The 19734-nt window shown below is 37.9% G+C and overlaps 2 protein-coding genes and 1 pseudogene across 2 annotated transcripts in view; all 3 read right to left on the bottom strand.

The window, feature by feature from the left end:
• LOC104700886 lies at window positions 1642-2888 on the bottom strand. The gene is made up of 2 exons (XM_010416490.2): window positions 2142-2888; window positions 1642-1888 (listed from the first exon to the last, which is right to left on the bottom strand). The coding sequence occupies exons 1-2, from the start codon at window positions 2367-2369 to the stop codon at window positions 1766-1768; spliced, it is 351 nt and encodes a 116-aa protein (XP_010414792.1). The 5' UTR covers window positions 2370-2888; the 3' UTR covers window positions 1642-1765.
• Window positions 6974-13745, bottom strand: LOC104700885 (annotated as a pseudogene).
• Window positions 17347-19734, bottom strand: part of LOC104700884 (26S proteasome non-ATPase regulatory subunit 1 homolog A-like) — an 8866-nt gene continuing 6478 nt past the window's right edge. Inside the window, exons 13-16 of the mRNA XM_010416489.2 lie at window positions 18354-18722; window positions 17846-18209; window positions 17643-17749; window positions 17347-17481 (exon numbers count right to left, since the gene is read on the bottom strand). Of these exons, the coding sequence (XP_010414791.1) occupies window positions 17952-18209; window positions 18354-18722 (627 nt within the window). The 3' untranslated portion in view covers window positions 17347-17481; window positions 17643-17749; window positions 17846-17951. The remainder of the gene's footprint in view (window positions 17482-17642; window positions 17750-17845; window positions 18210-18353; window positions 18723-19734) is intronic.

The following is a 19734-nucleotide window of genomic DNA, read 5'->3' as shown; positions in this document are numbered from 1 at the left end:
TCGATAGTTGAATTCTCAACATAGAGGTCCACTAAACTACTTATACCATAGTAGAGACTAAATTCTGTCTTAGGAGATTGCTGGAAGCAAGCTTCCATCATTCTACTATTTGTTCTAACCTTGAAGAAGAAGAAATCATCGAATGAGTTTCTATTTGATATGTGTTTGATGTGCTTCTATATTCTGGAAAAAACACAAATAACATATGAAGTCATGATTCCTATAACTCGATTTGATTCAAACTTTACTTTTATCTATGTTTACCGTTCTTTGGAAAATTACTTGGTCCCAAATTTGAGTTGAGCGCCGAAGTGCATATAAAAACCATCGCACGAGACTACGAGAGTTGCATGTAAAGTTTTAATTGTTGACCAATCGTATATTCTTTTGCTTATTAAATAGAGGTCGACTCATCCAGGAGAAGCCAAAAAGGTTCCCAAGTTCTAGCTACCAATTGGACTTCCAAAAAGACGACATAACAAGCGTCATGCATGTTTTATCTCTAATTAAACAATTTCTGTCAATATAAGGTCTTTAACCGCTACTCAACCAACGAATGGTCTAAACCAACTGATCAATGTCTAGTTTGCATCAATATTTCTGATAATTTTGTCTAAATCGCAGTGTTGTTTTTTTTTTTTTACTTTTAAGAATACAAAATGATATACTGTATCATATATTTCACGAGAATTGAATACTTGTTAATCACTGAATTTATTCTTATACAATTTTTCAATAATTTTAGTCTTTTGAAAATGTGAGAACCCATCATTTTCAGGGTTATTCTGATGCCCCTTTAAATTCTTCAGCCGGTTGTTGTGTTTGGACTGTTGTGTGCGATCATTCCACTTCCTATGAGAGAATCTACCTCTTAGCTAAGTGTATGATCATTCTAATAGAATCCTCTTTAATGGACGTTTTGAAGTGAAAGATATAAAAAAAGGACATGCACAAATGTGTGAGAGGGTTGGAGTGTAAGAGCTAGCCTTGAATGATTGTGAATGCCTATAAAGAGTGAGGGTTTTGGCCTAAGATTGTGTAGTCTGGATATGAAATTGAAATACCATTCACTGTGATCATTGGTGACAGAATAATCTGCAAACCGTCATGTGGTCGAAGAGAGAGCATGACCACTGAGAAGGGCATGCATGCTGCATGCACTTGGAGACTCCACATAAGAAAATTTGTAGGAGTACCGACTACGCTTTATGAGTTGGGTGATATTCAGAAGAGTTTGGTTGTCGGGACTAATGTTAAAGGGAGATGATGTGTTTTAACCAGCTGACATGATGTAGCCGGAAACGAGAAAAGAAAAAATAAGGGTGGAGGCGGCTGATAGCCTGATACCATATATTGTAATAACTAAACTGTTGGTGTAAGCTTGAAGTAAGCTTGGAGATCAAGCTAACCAAGAAATGGAAATTGGAGATTATATTTAGGAGATATCTAAATATAATAGAATAAGAAGTTTTCCTATTAGGATTAGGAAAATATACTATGGAGATTTATATATATAAGAGATGCTGGGTTGTAGTATATAATATAGTTTTGGAGAGATTAAGATTGAGAGATTGTAAGAGAGCTTAAAGTTTTTGAGTTATTTTTTCTTTGAGCTAATAAGAGAGTTATTCTTAAACAGTCTTTGTTCTTAAATCTTTGCTAAAATTATATAAACATATATTTATTAGTTCACATCATGTAGCTTAAACGAAACAAGTCAGAATAATTATGATACAACGACTAAGCTAAGAGAGAGTATAATATATTAGAGGTGGGGAGGCCAGCGAATGCCTTCTCTCTGGCAAGGAAATGGCGCCGGAAGAGCTATGTACGACGTCAGCTTTTCTCCTGGCATTACCACGGACACATCTGACGTACTAACCGGAATCTGCCATTTTACACATTTTAGTTATGCAATTACTTTATAATAACATGGCGTTTGACGTCAATGTTGTGGGTTTGTAAACAAACTTACACATGTTACTTTTTTCTTTTCATTAAAGCATAAATCAATCAAAGTAAGATCATATATAGAGTACTAAAAATCTTTTTGGTGCCCTTCAATTCTTTTGAGGAAAATAAAATCTTTGATAAATAAGAATAAGGCACAGGCACATGAAAATAAATAAAAGATTTTTTACCATAGAAGATGTTTGAGCATGTTTCTGAAACTGAGCAGATCCATCGTAATAAGAAGAATGATCGGACCTGAAGAGATGTTCCAGGATTGCCAATATGATGAACATTAAAATTAATATTGCAGTCGCCACAAACCCGAACCAAATCGCATTCATCGATGGCCCGGACGCATCCTTGGTTTTGTATATGCTCCATGTTCTTATCGTGTTTTCCGACCTTGACTCGTTCATCAGCTTCAACACTCAGGTTTTCCTTTAGCGTAAGAACATACAGAATAAGAGATCAAAATTGAAACATAGATGAGAAAAATCAAAGTAATTAAGATACTTCCACTTAATATTTATAGCTCCTCTGTTTTTTTTTTTTTTCAAGAACGTAGAACAGAACATATATAGAAGAATATATTGTGGTGAGATGTTATACATACGCATATAAATTTATATACATCTTTATATCCTAGATAACCAATTTCTTATCATTATTTGATGGCAACGTAAATATGAGGATATCTTTTTCGTGTGTGATTTTATGTAAAATAGCATGTTTGTCAAAAAAAACATGATATTTCTTAAAACAATGTCTGAAATCCATGTTATTTTGAGTAAATATCCGTGGTAAATTAACCAAAATATTAACATAAGGTAGAATTTGATTATCTCGATAATCACTTTTATTTAATTTGTAAGAAAATATAATATAATAGAAGAAAACAAAGGATTATTAAACATACTAACAAGACTCTAATTTGTATGATGATAGTACTTAGGGATTAATTAGGAGGAGACATAATCTTTGGTCCCTGGATCCTTCATTGTCTTCTTAAAGTGATAACTTCACACTTGTCCATGAAATTCTTTCATATAATTTGTGTTTACTCTAAGTATTTAATTCCCCTACGTAGGCTAATACCAAGTCTAAAGAAATTACACATTTATTGTTATTCTTCTTTTTGCTGATAAAGAATTATTCGAGTCTTGAACGAATTAGTGGTCGAATAGGAATGTGAAATATCAAAGAATCGCTTAGTAACCAAGAAAATTTGATGCGGTGTGTTAAGTGAATCGCAAAAATATAGACGAGACTTTGTTTGTATAAAATATTTTTCTCATTGTAATAAAAATATGTTTGAAAAGGGAAATTCGACAAATGATATGTGGTCTCGTACTCTTCCTAGTTGCATGTTGAGAAGACGAACCATTGCGTTATAACCAAAATTTTCCTTATTAATTTAGTTAGTCTTGGCGTATAAGGTCTCGTGAATACTCTGCACAAATTTGGGGAACATGACAAAATGTGAAGACAAAGCTATATTATACTCTCCCTTTACATCTTTTCACAACTCGCTTTTCATCAATTAAATAAAAAAAAAATCCATGCCATATAGTTGTTAAAAACATTAAAACTGTCCATTCTTTGTGTTTTTTTTTAATCTAAAAACTGCTTTGAAGTTTGATGTTTCATGTACTTTACATTAGTGGGTATCTTTGTCGTTTTTATGTTTACAACAAGCAAGCAATTTAGAATTATGAGCAATAAAAGTTAAATTAAACATAAACTATTACGAATTAAACATACACTATTAAGACTAATAATTGTGGTAAGATGGGCCCTTCGTGTCATAAGAAAGAAACAACAAAAAGAACCATATTGGCCATAAAAAAAAAGAACCATTGGACATGGGTTATTGGTATTTTTCTTTTTATTAACAGACAAAAGCACCGCCTTTACTTTGTTGAATTTAGTAAAGTTTTTATATTAAGATTTCATTTTTAAATTAAGATTTCTTATTAAAATTTTATTGTCTTATTGTCTATTATTGAGAAGACAATAAGATTTAATTAAAATTGTTGAGAAGACAAAAGCACCGCCTAAAATTGGTTATTGGACTTTAATTTAGTAACCTTTTTAATACTCTCTCTATTTCATTTTAAGTAATGTTTTAAGATTTTTATACACTAATTAAGAAAACTTATAATTTAACTAGACTAATACCCGCTTATGTGCAGGTTTAAAAATGTATATAATAAAATTTTAAAAGAAATTAATTTTTTGTGTAAATGAAATATATTTTCCAGATATTCTTAGTTAGAAATAAGTTTTTACTTTAATACACTAATTTATATTTTTATATTTTAAAATTATTATTACAATTATTACAATAATCTAAAGCTATATTATCACCCACCAAAACTTTTTTTCAACATTGATCATTACGAATAGTATTACGGAGGTCAAATCCTGGACCAAACAGAGGAGTATCTAGTCAACCAATGACCAATATTATCAAATTTCAAAAACGTTCCGCAACTTATTCATGTTTTATATAGATTTAACCCGTCAAAACGTTATCTTATTATAATACACGTACAATTTTACTATATGTTTTACCACTAAAATCATGTTCTTACATCCAAAAATATTTTATTGTTAAAGTTTTATCTTTATCACCACCTATAAAAATGATTTAGTGGACAAATTAAACCAATTTTTATTCATTTACTTTCAATTTGACGATATTTCCTTTTCACCACTAAAATTTGTTTGTGACAGTTTGTATAACCAATAAAATATTTCTTTAAATTAAAATTGTTTACTCAAAAACTATTGTTGATAATAAAAAAAACATCTACACAATTGTAGTGAGTTTATGACCAATCCAATAAAATTTGAGAAATTAAAAGATAGTTAATTTGACAAAATAAAAATAAAAATTGAAAATTATAAGTACGATGATATATGAGTCTTAGATAATTTAGAGATATAAAATATAAACTAAAAAACAATTTAAAAATAATACAACAGAAAAAAATAAAAAATGAAGAAATATTGATCTTACATATCCTTAACTAAAGAAAAAAATTCAAAATAATATAAAAAGATATTTTAAAATCATCACGAATTTCTAATAAGTAATCAAATTTAATTAAATAATATAACTAAAATCTAAAATACTAACACATAATCAAATTAAATTATTAAAAAAGAAAGAATAAACAAATATTGATAGTTAGTAGATTTTCTTTTTACAATAGGTTTAAAATTTTTACTTTTTCATTTTTAGTTCTTTTTAATGTTTTAGTAAATTTAGAATTGACATTTTCACATCTTATCGATATAAGTAATACGTGTCACGATCTTGTTAATGAGTAACTTTGACATTAAACTTTATATAATAAGATTAAATAAATTCAACCAATAGCAAAATATAATGTAAAATATGATTGGTTAGAAAACATTATATATTAATTTTTTATTGAAAATTGAAACATTACTTATAATAGAACAATTTTTTTTCTTCTAAATCATCACTTAAAGTGAACAGAGGGAATGTTAGTTACGTAACTTAGGTAGCAATAACGATGAATAACTTTTGCTATTATGATGACAATATTATTGAGCTCCGATTTGATAAATGTGTGCATGCTTCATTACATATGGTAAATAGGTAATTATGTTTCATAATTATTTCAGTTTGAATTTTCCTATTTATTGGATTTTTAGTAATCAGTGGTTAATGTTTATGTTACCGCTTAGATTTTTTAGTTATTTAATTACGCTGCGGGTTTCTCTGCTCATGACTTGGTAAAGAACTGGGAACACCTTTTGTCCTTAATGCACGATGGGAGAATTCCGGCGGAGATAACACAAACAATCCCCTGGTTATTATGGGAAATATGGAAGTGGAGGAACACGTTGATATTCCAGGGGAAACATGGGGATATCCGGGAGATGGTGGATAAAGCATTCATGCACTCGTCACACTGGTTTGCGGCTCAATCCTTGGATAACAGGCTAGATCAAAGCCAAGGAGTTCGGCAGCAATGCCTTGAGGTTACATGGAGGAAGCCTATGACCGGAGTCATTAAGTGTAATGTAGCCGCATCTTGGCGGAAGAACTCCGACTCAGTTGGAGGAGCGTGGATCGCTAGAGATAATCAAGGCCAAGTTCTTTACCATGCGAGAACGGCTTTAGAAAGGACGGATACTGAGACCTTAGCGTGCTTACGGGCTTCACGATGGGCGTTGGAGGCATTGCAGATACTGCAGATTCCTCGAGTTGAAATGGTGATGGATAATGCTGCAGCAATTGCGGCTATTAATAACCCGGGAGAGTGGCCACGCTATGATGCCTTGCTGCAGGATATCAAACAGCTCTGTTTACATTTTGATTATTGGGAGTGCCATCATGTTACTGGATCAGCGAATAAAGTTGCAGTGGCTATAGCCCAGAGTGTGACGAGCGAGGGTAGGTTTCAATCATATTTGTCGCTGGGTGGACCGGCCTGGCTGCATGATCAAGTAAGCCGAGACAATGAAGGGAGCAATTGATGGTTGCTGTCGTCGGGGTAATTAGTTTATTTTACGTTTCCGCTTGGAGGGTCGATTGACCTCAGTATCAAGTGTGGTCTTTGTGTTTTTGTTGGCTCTTGTATTTTGTTTCCAAACTCTCATATTTTGTTCTATCAGACGACAAAAAAAAAAAAAAAAATTACGCTTCTGTACGTTCAATGTGAATTCAAATCGAAGAACTATATAACTAATCTTTAGACTGAACATCAATCCAATTATGAGTCTGAGTCGCTTGTATAATTACTACAGTTTCAAAATAAGTGTTGTGCATTTCATAATTTTGTCTCCCATTATTATAGAAAACTTGGCTAAATATGGTTTCATGAGTTCGCCATGGACGTGAAATTGTGCTTAAGCTTTTACCAAGAACGTTATAACCAAAATGGTCAACAAGAAAATAGAAACCATATATGGAAATCAATAATAATACTCAGAAACGAAAACATTGCTCTAATATATAGGAATGATTGAATTATAAAATAATCTAAGCTTTGATTAGGCCATTGAACTTGGCCTTCTCCTAAGTAGTTTGGAAACGACGGCACGAAAATTTGGGAGACGTATCCATGAACTTGAGCTTGATATCCTTCAAAGGAACCCTTGACGTCTGATTCACCAATGTCGATCTTAGAGTCAACACCCGCTTCTTTGGCCCCATGCAACATCCCTTGATCATCAAATAGTCTTCTTTCACTACACCATAATGCGGGTATCCTCCCACTGGTGTGATTTTTTTTCTCAGTTCTGTCAAGCTCAGTCATTGCTAAATGAGTCTCTTGGTCAACCTTCCCAATTCGGAAAACTTTCTTGTTTACCTCAGTACGGTGGTGGTATCCGTTTGGCCCGGATCTAGCTGGATGCCAAGCACCTATACAAGCCATCTTGCGAAGACCACAATGAGTCTTCCTTGGAAGTCGGGTCACACCCCACCTTGTAACAACACCTTCATAACCTTTTCCTTCGGTACCACCAATTATATCAATCATCTCATCTTTTGAGAAGACATCATCTACATGGACTTGCTTCTCCATGAAGCTGTAGGCGTAGTCAAACTTCTTAGCTACATCTCCACCATTGATTTGAATCTTACTCAGATGAGCCTTCTTCTGCTTCAGCCCTTTCTTCTTCCTTATCTAATGAACATCCAAACAAATGAATTAGGAACAAAGATAAAACGAGCTAGCCCCTACAATTAGAGAATGATGGAATACCTGATTGTGAGCAAGAACTCTTATGACAGTGCAATACTTCTTCATCCTCTCCAACTGACTTTGAATGTCTTCTTTTTTTTTTTTGAATTTAATGTTAAATTATATTCAAAAGAAAAATAGCTTTGTTACATCAAGTGCATCATAGGGTTGAAATGTTTTTTAAACAGAATCATAGAAGAAAAAGCTTTAGAGCTTAAACTCTTGTGCCAAACCAAAGTTGTAACCCATCATCGAAACGCCGATCTCCCGTAAGGCCAATAGCTAGCAGTTGATCACGCATGTGTCTATCAATCATATGAATGAAGTAAGAAACAGGGTGGTGAGGCTCACCATGTGCCCGTCCATTGCATTCTTGCCAGAGGCAATAGACTGACGTTTGCAGAACAGAGCGAACTAGGAAACCCTGAACCTGAGTATCCCAGTTATCACAAGCAGAGGAGAGGATCGAGTGCCACGCGGTTGAAAACTTAGCCTTGTAAATTTTCCGAGCAGAAGCCTTCCACACCTCTGAACTAAAACTGCAGGCAAAAACCAAATGGTCTCTCGGTTCAGTGGCGCTATTACAGAGAAGACAAGTTCCTTGCAAACCCCTTCTCCATTGGATCATTCTATCCCCAGTAGACAATCTCTTGCGAATAGCCAGCCATGTCCAGAAGGCGAACCGCGGCGTTGAGTGAGTGAACCAGACGCTTGGGTGCCAAGCTACCTCCGCGTTAGGCGGTCATATCTGATTCCATGTATCTTTGGTAGAGAATTGTGTTGTAAATTGACCATTTGCAGATTTCCAAAGCATTGCATCCGCCCTAGGATTGCTCATATCCTGTTTCAGCTGCAACTCCGCTTCCATTAAGTTGAAATGAGCTTGTCTGTGCCGCCGGGGATGACGTCTTCCCCACGCCTCCGCAACAGTCATATGCTTACTAATACCCATTGATATGAAACCTTGATCTCCTCCCACATCCACGAGTCGTCCCAAGGTAAACCATTCATCGAACCAAAAGGAAGTATGTTAGACCATTATGCACTTCCATTTTGCAGAATTGCTTTGCAAGGTCTCGATATTTTAGGAGCTTTCTCCACATCCACGAGCCCAAAGCAGTCGGTTTGATAGACCAGAAAGTCCCCTTCTTTAATAATGTGTTACGAACTCATTTAACCCACAAAGACTCACTTGAAGATACAATCCACCATATCAGTTTCAGACAGCTTACGTCATTCACATCTCGTAATGATCGTAGGCCCAAACCACCTTCCCGCTTAGGCTTACAAACATCCTCCCAAGATAATTTAGCTTTGTTAGAATTTAAATTGGGTCCTGACCAGAGAAACTCCGAACAGATCTTGTTAATCTCCATTAAACACTGTTTTGGTAACCGAAAAGCTGACATCCAAAAGCTGCAGATGCTCCATAACACCGAATGGATCAAATTAAGGCGACCTGCAAAGGAAAGATAGCAAGCAGTCCAGGATCCGATTCTAGTCTTAATCTGCTCAATCAATGGCGCATAGTCGGAGGAAGTAAACCGCTTAGTGACCAAAGGGAAGCCCAAGTATCTCACCGACAATAGTCCAATCGCAAAACTGAATATCAAACGAAGATCCTCTTCCGACACTCCTACAATGAATATAGTAGACTTCTCCATACTGACATTCAAACCCGAGAACCGAGCAAACTTGTTAAAAACCCCAACAATGCCTTCAACAGACGATAGAGAACCATCCGAGAAGACCATAATGTCATCCGCAAAGCACAAATGAGTAACACCGAGAGACTTACAGTGCGGGTGGAAACCAAACTGTTTCAAACTTGCCGATAAGTCAAGCATGCGAGACAGAACTTCCATGCTTAACACGAAGAGATAGGGGGAGAGGGCACAACCCTGACGCAGGCCACAAGTGCTTTGAAAATATCTCGCAAGTTCCCCATTAACCTGAACCGAGAATGAGGCACTGGTGACACATTTCATGATCCAGTGAATAAACAGTGGCGGTAAAGCAAGAGCCGAGAGCACATTGGTGAGAAAAGGCCATTGAACAGAGTCAAAGGCTTTAGCAATATCGATTTTAAATGCACATCTGGGAGAAATAGACTCCTTGTGGTAATCCTTAACCAATTTCGTTGCAAGCAACACGTTTTCGATCAGAAGCCGGTTTTTAACAAATGCATACTGGTTTGCGGCAACAAGATCCGGTAACACCACCTTTAATCTGTTAGCTAAGATCTTAGAGATGACTTTGTATATCACATTGCAACAAGAGATTGGATGGTAGTCCTTCATCTCACGAGAATCAAGCCGCTTAGGTATAAGAGCAAGGATAGTTGCATTGGCTCCCTTAGGGAGGAAACCTTTTACAAAGAAAGATTGAACCGCAATAACAAACTCCACCCCCACTAGATCCCAGACCGCCTTAAAGAATTCACATGTATAACCATCCGACCCTGGTGACTTATCATTCGCCATAGAGAATAAAACTTTCTTAATCTCCTCTGCAGAAACTATACGAGTGAGCTTCTCACCATCAGCCTCGGTACATCGAGAAGGTAACAATGCCTGAAGTTCCTCAACTGTAAAACCCTGATAATCAGGAGATTGAAAACAGAGAAACGTTTGAAAATGTCGTACAGCTTCCTGCTGAATCTCCTTTGCATCCGATACAACACGACCATCTGGAGTTTGTATCTCACGTATAAAGTTTTGTGCCTCACAAGTCTTAACCGCTCTGTGGAACGTTTTGTTGTTTTTATCTCCAATCTTCAGCCAATGGAGCTTTGCCTTCTGTTTCAGATATCTCTCTTCTAGATTAGCAACAGTACTCCATCTCGTATAAGCTTCCGCTTCAGCAGCCATAGCGGCTGCAGACGGATTGGTAAGGTTGAACTCTTGTTTTTGACAGAGAATCTCATAAGCCTCCTTTGCCTTGGCGACCAAATGGTCAAGCTGCCCTCTAGCCAATGATCACAGCTTTGGTTTGAGAGCCTTTAGCTTTTTTGAAAAACGATAAAGTGATGAAGTCGACATGTGTATAGGCTCTATTTCCTGCCAGAAATTTTGTACTAATGGTTTAAATTCATCCATACCAACCATCGCATTGACGAACTTAAACGGTTTGCGTCGGATTACTAGAGCATCAATATTAACACTAAGGTGAATCCGACACCTAGAGTGATCAGAGCACCCTCCAGCCTCAAAGATGTTATACGACTGCGGATAAGTATCATGCCATGCCTCATTCATCAAGACTCGATCCAGCTTTTTAGAAATTAAATCATCATCCCTCTTGTTACACCATGTAAACAGAGGACCTTGAGCAGGTAAATCAGTGAGTGAGCAATAATTCTTCGCTGACTGGAAATCACGCATTCCCCCAGTGACCCCTGGACCCTCCTCCCCTCGAGAATGTTCCTCTATTACCAATGTTTCGTTAAAATCTCCAAAAATAAGCCATGGCTTGTCTTTCATAATGGGAGAGTCCTTATGTGATCTCAAATCATCCCACAAGCTCTGCCTCTCCTCCACCGTATTTAGACCATAGACAAAAAGCAAAATAACTCAGAGTCTTGATCCTCCAACTTGACCGAGCAAGTGAGCCACTGCTCACTCTTATAAAAAGGACTGAGCCTCACAGTATCTCGCCAAACCACCCAGATACGACCCTGCGAGTTATGCTCATAGTTTGTCAAAATAGACCACCCCTTAAACAACTTAGCTCCAAACCGTTTATCCTTACGCTCCTTAACTCTGGTTTCCAGAAGATAACCAAACTGAAGCTTCTGCTCTGTAACCCATTTCTTAATAACTGAATGTTTTGAAGATGCATTTAATCCGCATACATTCCAGAAGAATCCGGACATTAATGTTGTTTGGATGATTGATGTAGGCGCTGATACGTAGGCTTGACCCGAGCTGACTGGGAAGGTGGTATCGAAATAACTTTATGAGCCATCTTTGATTCACGTGGAAGAAACGGTCTCAACTGTTGTTGCTGCTGCACAGGACCCGGAGGCAGACTAGACTGCAGGGAGATTTCCGAACCGCCTGAAGCCTCTATATTATCCTCTGCATCAACTTTCTCACTACTCTCGTCAACTTTCTCTGTATCCTCCTTATTGGGACCTTTGGCAGACTCATCCTCCCCTTTGTCATCTCGATCACTTAGAGCAGAAAAAGGATTCGATAAAAGAGAAACTTCACCAAACTGAAGGGTTGCAGTAGAATTTTCCCCGGACTACAAGCCGATTTAGGTGTAGTCGAAGCCTCTTAGTTATTCACTTCCTCATTAGAACGCCCACCTGAGGAGTGTGAACCAATCTCCTGATTCACCCCTGCCTCGGTAGTTACCACACCCGAGAGAGGAACCACTGGCAAGTCCTCTGTCACAAGATTCTCAGCTGGAGGCGGAACAGTCTCCACCATCAAACCTGTTGGAGGGGTAGCTAGACAGGAGGTCTGTAAATGACCCCATTTATGACAGGCACTACACTTAGGTGGCAGCCATGGATAGGAATATTTGATCACGACATCAAGTTCTCCTTCCTCTTCCCCCGTGAAAACAAATTCTCGTGGTAGATCTTTTGTTAAATCAGCTTCCACCATGACTTGAGCTTCGTCAAAACTGGTGCAGAGCTCTGTTTTAGGGTGTAATCTAGTCGGCTTACCCACTGCACTGGCCAAGAATTCAATACCTTTGTCAGTAAACATTGTAGGTGGCACGTCACGTAAGATAACCCAAAGGGGTATCGTCTTCATAGCTGGTTGCGTTTCTTCCTCAAAAGGAGACCATTTAGAGACCACCATCGGAATGTCCATGATATTCCACATTCCCCTATTTAAGATCCTACGTCTCATACTGTCACTACGGATCCGAAACTTCACTACGACATCACTAACCTCATAAACATCAATCATGGAGGTTTTATCCCCCAGACGCCAAATTTTGTTGACAATCATGTGGATCTTCCCCACCTGCGGTGCTTTAGCACTCAAGAACTTACCAATAAGGAAATCCTCCCAGAGAGGTTTTGCTCCTGCAAAAACCTCTTTAGGCACAACCACCTTCTGCTGACCATCAACCTCCACTGCCTCAAACTTCTGCCGAGTGAAAACATGCTTTCGAGCGGCATTCGCATAAGATCTCTTCTCCCCTGTTAGCTTCTCCGATACATCCTGACTTTTCAAAACCTCCTGAGTCGATACACCTTCTCAAGAAACGTTCAATACCACATCATGTGAATCCCCAACAACCGGAGAGGAAACAACACCTTCCATAGTAGAAGCAATACCACCGTTCACCATCACCGGACTCTCTCCAACGGGAGGAGAGGCCGACGGCGCCATCAAACTTGCGTGAAAAGCCAAAAACCCTAGATCTCCCTTTTTTCGCAAGCCACGTCAGCGCCACTTTTAATATTTTTGTTTTAAATCAAAAGAGGAATATTCTTTGAATGTCTTTTTTACCTTCTTCGGTTTCATGTTTCATTGAGTACTTCGTGAAAGCCTTCTTCTTAGACTTGGCCCAGTTCTTGTAGAACCTCCTCTTTACATCTTCACTCAAATGCTGAGCCCACACAGTGTCTAGAGTGCGAAAACCACAGAGTGTCTTCACGTACCCAACCACACCAACCACAACCATTGGAGGTGTCTCAATCACAGTGACAGCTTCACATGTTTCCTTATTGTGGAACCCTGGTACTGGTAGTGTCAGTTTACAAAGATCAGCACAAAACACTTGTATTCATATTGAATCAAAAAGAGAAAGAGAGTGAGATAGCTAGCACACTTGCTCCTGGCATTTCAATTTCTCTCACAATCTGAGTCATCCCAGCTTTATATCCCAAAAAGGAAGTGAATCTGCAAGGCTTAGTAGGATCATCCTTAGGGAAGACCTTCACTGGAAGAACGAACTAGGCTTGTCAGATGAGACTATAAAAGCCATATGGCAAACTCTTAAGATCTAACTACCTTTGCCACGTTGTCTGTTAGCCCTTTTCCTTGGAAGGAAACCCAATGAACCATGTCTTGGATGCACAAACTTTCTGTGAGTCATACTTTATATGTATGTAAGAAACACTGAAAAATCATGTATGAATCAACAACCAATTTTGAAGATGAAACAAAGAAAATACTTGCAGAGTAACTATGAGACTTGGCACACAAGACACTTTCTTGAATTCTGATATATGATAAGTGTTCCCTCGCTCAAAGGCCTATGGCATATCATTACAATGCCAAATCTCAAGCTCAATAAGAGTGTTTCAAAACCAGAAACCAAATAAAAGGTTTCCAGTAACAGAGCTGCTTTGAGATTCCATCCTTGATTTTTATTATGTAGTATCCGAGGGCTATCACTTCCAATCACAATCAAAATCCCAGATTTTGGTGCGGGATTTAGCATCCCCAACATACCGATCTAAACCGGAAAGACAATTCAATTGATTAACCGGAAATCCGGTTAATATCCACTTAATGTTTATTTGAGGCCTGTTCGGAAGAAGGCAGCCCAGTCCGAAGATAAGCCGACTTTCCAATTCGCCTGGTGGCCGATTTGAAGAGAAAAAACAACTTTCCTTATTTTATTTCGAATGATAGGGAAAGTTAATATTGTTTTGTAATCTAGAGAAAATATAAAGAGGGGGAAGCTCCTTCATTGTAGACATCCAGCAATTAATACAAAAACCCTAACCTCTTCTTCAAGAGATCATAACCCTCTTTATTTTCTAGCTTTAATCCAATTTTTAAAGAGAGATCTCAAGTGAATTTGTTCCCCACTCAAACAAATTTATTGTGTGAATTCTAGATTCAACACCAAACAATACACATGTGCTAGTCACATGAAATTAGTACAGATCAGAGACAAACCAAAGAAGCAGAAGAGAAAGAAAAAAAAACACAGCTTTGTGTACCTTAACTTAGACGTTAGAGAAGAGAGAAATGTAGGACGTGAATCGATTTGAGAGTCAAGGAGCTATATTTATACTGTATTGACGGCTGAGATTACATTTTCTAACCTAACCTAGCCTAACCTAACCGAGAAAATAAAATAAAACTAAATATTCTATTTAACATAATTCCAAATTCGAACCGGAGGAACATGTAACAAGTTGTCCATAGTAAATTTCGGTTTTTGTTTAGAAACCACTATTCATGAACCAAAATTTCAAATTACCTGAAGCAAATCGGAATCCGAACCCTCAAAAGAAAACTAAACCTAAATATTTAAACGTGACAGGCTTCTCAGGAATTTAACGACCAAGTTTTCCCAAACAAGTTTCAAAGTGAGGGAAGTCACCAGTTAAAATTCAAAAGTGGCAAGGTGTTAAATTTAAAACGACATGCAACCAATAAAAAAATGTAGGTCTAAGTATATTAGTATAACAAACCGATTAGAGATGACAAAATTTACTTGATGAGAGTAATTGTGGGGCTAGCTTCCCGCCTTCCCCTACTCTCTAAAATTCTAAAATAGAAGCGATTATCTAGGGACAGATTATGTATACTAAATTTTTTGCCTGTCTGTGGAAAGTTTAAACAATGAGAAAAAAAATGCACACCATTTACGTACGGATTCTATATACAATAGTCTCACACCTCACTAGTATATATGTTCGACTGTTCGTACTCTATACTGTACACTGTTTACTGCTTGTATGATCAAATATCTATCTTATAAGATTGATTCTGTTTGTTTACTTCCAAATCTTTATGGAGTCGTCGTAGCTACCAGACGCAACTATTCCCCTTGAAGGCGAGTCCGCGAGAGCTGGGATGAGGTCTTCGTGAGCCGCCGGTATATACATGATTTTGCCAGTAACCCAGTCCCATACCTTCAAAGACTGTCACTAGATTTGGTTAGATGCCTTGTGATAAAAACTACATTTTGAGCTTTGGGTCAGAAACAAAGAGTTCACATATGATTCGATCAGATATATATAATACGCGATGAATCATGTAAAGATAGATAAATATAATTTACCTTGTAGCCACCGATGATCAAGAGTTCGGGAATGCTAGGGTGNAACCACTATTCATGAACCAAAATTTCAAATTACCTGAAGCAAATCGGAATCCGAACCCTCAAAAGAAAACTAAACCTAAATATTTAAACGTGACAGGCTTCTCAGGAATTTAACGACCAAGTTTTCCCAAACAAGTTTCAAAGTGAGGGAAGTCACCAGTTAAAATTCAAAAGTGGCAAGGTGTTAAATTTAAAACGACATGCAACCAATAAAAAAATGTAGGTCTAAGTATATTAGTATAACAAACCGATTAGAGATGACAAAATTTACTTGATGAGAGTAATTGTGGGGCTAGCTTCCCGCCTTCCCCTACTCTCTAAAATTCTAAAATAGAAGCGATTATCTAGGGACAGATTATGTATACTAAATTTTTTGCCTGTCTGTGGAAAGTTTAAACAATGAGAAAAAAAATGCACACCATTTACGTACGGATTCTATATACAATAGTCTCACACCTCACTAGTATATATGTTCGACTGTTCGTACTCTATACTGTACACTGTTTACTGCTTGTATGATCAAATATCTATCTTATAAGATTGATTCTGTTTGTTTACTTCCAAATCTTTATGGAGTCGTCGTAGCTACCAAACGCAACTATTCCCCTTGAAGGCGAGTCCGCGAGAGCTGGGATGAGGTCTTCGTGAGCCGCCGGTATATACATGATTTTGCCAGTAACCCAGTCCCATACCTTCAAAGACTGTCACTAGATTTGGTTAGATGCCTTGTGATAAAAACTACATTTTGAGCTTTGGGTCAGAAACAAAGAGTTCACATATGATTCGATCAGATATATATAATACTTGATGAATCATGTAAACATAGAGAAATAAAATTTACCTTGTAGCCACCGATGATCAAGAGTTCGGGAATGAGATAGGGTGAAAAACACAAGAGAAGAACTTGTTTCCATCATCGCAACTTAACTCGGAGATTTTATCTTCTGTGCCTAATGTCGACACGTGTACAGAGTCTACGGTGACAGATGCTAAATACTTCCCAGTTGTGTCCCAGGAAATAGATAGTACATTGGTGTCATGTCTCTATCAAAAATCCACGAGACATTTAATAGATAGAAGAACACTCGTGTCATCAAATTATAAAAACACATTAGGATTAGTAAGAGATTATACTGTGAATCTCTTTCTTATACTGAAAAAGACTTCAAGCAACAAATCTTATACCTCTAACTGCGAAAGCAATTTATGTGTAGCAACATCCACAATTGACACGAATTCTTCTACAGCTGTAGCAAGATATTTTCCATCTTGTGGCTCGAACCGGACCTGCGTAATAGACCCTTTTTCCTCCTGCTCGGAAAGTATAAAAGATTGGAAAACAGAGTTCAATGGTGGAGAGTGGTAAGAGAAAGTTGTGAAGCTTGCCTTAAAAGTATCAAGAGAAGAATATGTATCGGTGTTCCAGTAGCGGATTCCACCGCTGCTATCACAAGAGCAAAGCAACTCGGTTTTCTTAGGGTGATAGTCAAGGGACATCACCGGAGCTCTATGACCAGCCATTCGTAGGCAGTAATTATAACCATGCTGCACAGATTCATTGCAGTTAGTCTCAAAAGAAAACCGAATGCAATGAAAATACAAGACATAAATATTTTACCTTAGAAGCATCCCAGAATTTTATAGTTTGGTCGATTGATGCTGTTGCAAGTAGAGTTGAATTGGATCTGAAGCGAACATCAGTGATAATATCCGCATGTACGTCAGGAGTGGTCTCAGCGTGACCTGTTTCCATGTTCCAGATGAACACCTAGCAACAATAAGAAATAAGCATCCACTTTATCTGCTCTTTAACAAACAAGATCTTATAGTTACCCAGATGATCTTTAGTCGTTATGTCATTGCGAGTTTATAAACAGATGAAAGAAAAATCTATGTTCCTTTCTCAAAGATTAACAACAGATGATGTACCTCCCTATCATGTCCAGCGCTCGCCAAGAATTTCCCATCCGATGAGAAATGACAGGAAGTGACCTTACCAAGTTTTGGTACGGAACAAACCTCTCTGAGATCGAAGTCTTGGACAACAAAAAGGACTGTGATTACTAGATGTAATCTACTTTATGTAGCCAATAGTACTTTTTGAGGTTTATCTGTAGTGTCAAGTATTTTACCTTCACCATCTTGAACTGTAGTAAATTCCACATCTCCAAACTGTTCCATGTTAACCAAAAAAAACCAACAATTACCCACTAATCAAAACAAAACCATGATGTGTATTCAGACTGGCGTCGATCCTTGCTTGACAGCCGTTGAAGTAGGTGTGTCGGTGGTCATAAAGAGAACCTTGGGATACGGCGGATGCAAGTCCTTTAGAAGGAAGAACCCTGATGGAGCTAGCTTCACCGGTTCGTATCTGCTGCTCTCCATAAACTTTATGTATTTGTCTTGTGCAGGGACTACCCGAGTCGGGTTGCATAGAATCTCAAACATTGCTTCTGACTCAGCCTTCTTCTCCACCGTTGCTGCGCTATCAGCCTGCCAGTACATGCATAATCTATCGTAAGAGTCTACTTATAATCAAGACTCAAGACAGATACTATTCATAACATAAGACAGCAGGTGCAGATTGGTGATCTTGCATTGGCGTTTAGATGATGTTAATAGTTTGATTGCTTATACCTGCATAGTGTCTGTTACCTTCTCAATTGATGACTTGCCTTTTCCAGCTCCACTTTCATTGAAAGACTTTTCAGCACTGGCTGCTTTTTCAGCGATAATCTTCTGCTCTGCTTCAGTCTTGTTTATATCCCTAGATTTAATAGCCTTCACCGCGGTTGAAAGCAGGGCAATTGGTAATTTTGCGGCGGTGTTGGAGGTAACAACCGCAGTTCGTTTTGGATACTCAAACAAAGATGGTTTTGCGAGCGACATGAATTCAAACTTTGGGAATTTGAGATCGTAGTTCAAACCAATGAACGCGGTTGGTGAGAACGCCAAGCATATGAAATAAATTAGCGGGTACCAATACCAAAACTGGCTGAAGATNACCTCTCTGAGATCGAAGTCTTAGACAACAAAAAGGACTGTGATTACTAGATGTACTCTACTTTATGTAGCCAATAATACTTTTTGAGGTTTAGGCAACATGCTCAGCAGTGTTCTATTCTATAGTGTCAAGTATTTTACCTTCACCATCTTGAACTGTAGTAAATTCCACATCTCCAAACTGTTCCATGTTAACCAAAAAAAACCAACAATTACCCACTAATCAAAACAAAACCATGATGTGTATTCAGACTGGCGTCGATCCTTGCTTGACAGCCGTTGAAGTAGGTGTGTCGGTGGTCATAAAGAGAACCTTGGGATACGGCGGATGCAAGTCCTTTAGAAGGAAGAACCCTGATGGAGCTAGCTTCACCGGTTCGTATCTGCTGCTCTCCATAAACTTTATGTATTTGTCTTGTGCAGGGACTACCCGAGTCGGGTTGCATAGAATCTCAAACATTGCTTCTGACTCAGCCTTCTTCTCCACCGTTGCTGCGCTATCAGCCTGCCAGTACATGCATAATCTATCGTAAGAGTCTACTTATAATCAAGACTCAAGACAGATACTATTCATAACATAAGACAGCAGGTGCAGATTGGTGATCTTGCATTGGCGTTTAGATGATGTTAATAGTTTGATTGCTTATACCTGCATAGTGTCTGTTACCTTCTCAATTGATGACTTGCCTTTTCCAGCTCCACTTTCATTGAAAGACTTTTCAGCACTGGCTGCTTTTTCAGCGATAATCTTCTGCTCTGCTTCAGTCTTGTTTATATCCCTAGATTTAATAGCCTTCACCGCGGTTGAAAGCAGGGCAATTGGTAATTTTGCGGCGGTGTTGGAGGTAACAACCGCAGTTCGTTTTGGATACTCAAACAAAGATGGTTTTGCGAGCGACATGAATTCAAACTTTGGGAATTTGAGATCGTAGTTCAAACCAATGAACGCGGTTGGTGAGAACGCCAAGCATATGAAATAAATTAGCGGGTACCAATACCAAAACTGGCTGAAGAT

Source organism: Camelina sativa, chromosome 7 (assembly GCF_000633955.1).
Source record: "Camelina sativa cultivar DH55 chromosome 7, Cs, whole genome shotgun sequence".
Lineage (NCBI taxonomy): Eukaryota > Viridiplantae > Streptophyta > Magnoliopsida > Brassicales > Brassicaceae > Camelina > Camelina sativa.
This window is presented reverse-complemented; position numbering and strand designations above follow the sequence as displayed.

Coding starts and splice junctions, on each gene's coding strand:
- LOC104700886 (XM_010416490.2), bottom strand. CDS start 2,369: ATGAACGAGTCAAGGTCGGAAAACACGATAAGAACATGGAGCATATAC. Junction 1,889..2,141: donor ATGCTCAAACATCTTCTATG/GTAAAAAATCTT, acceptor GTAAAATGGCAG/ATTCCGGTTAGTACGTCAGA.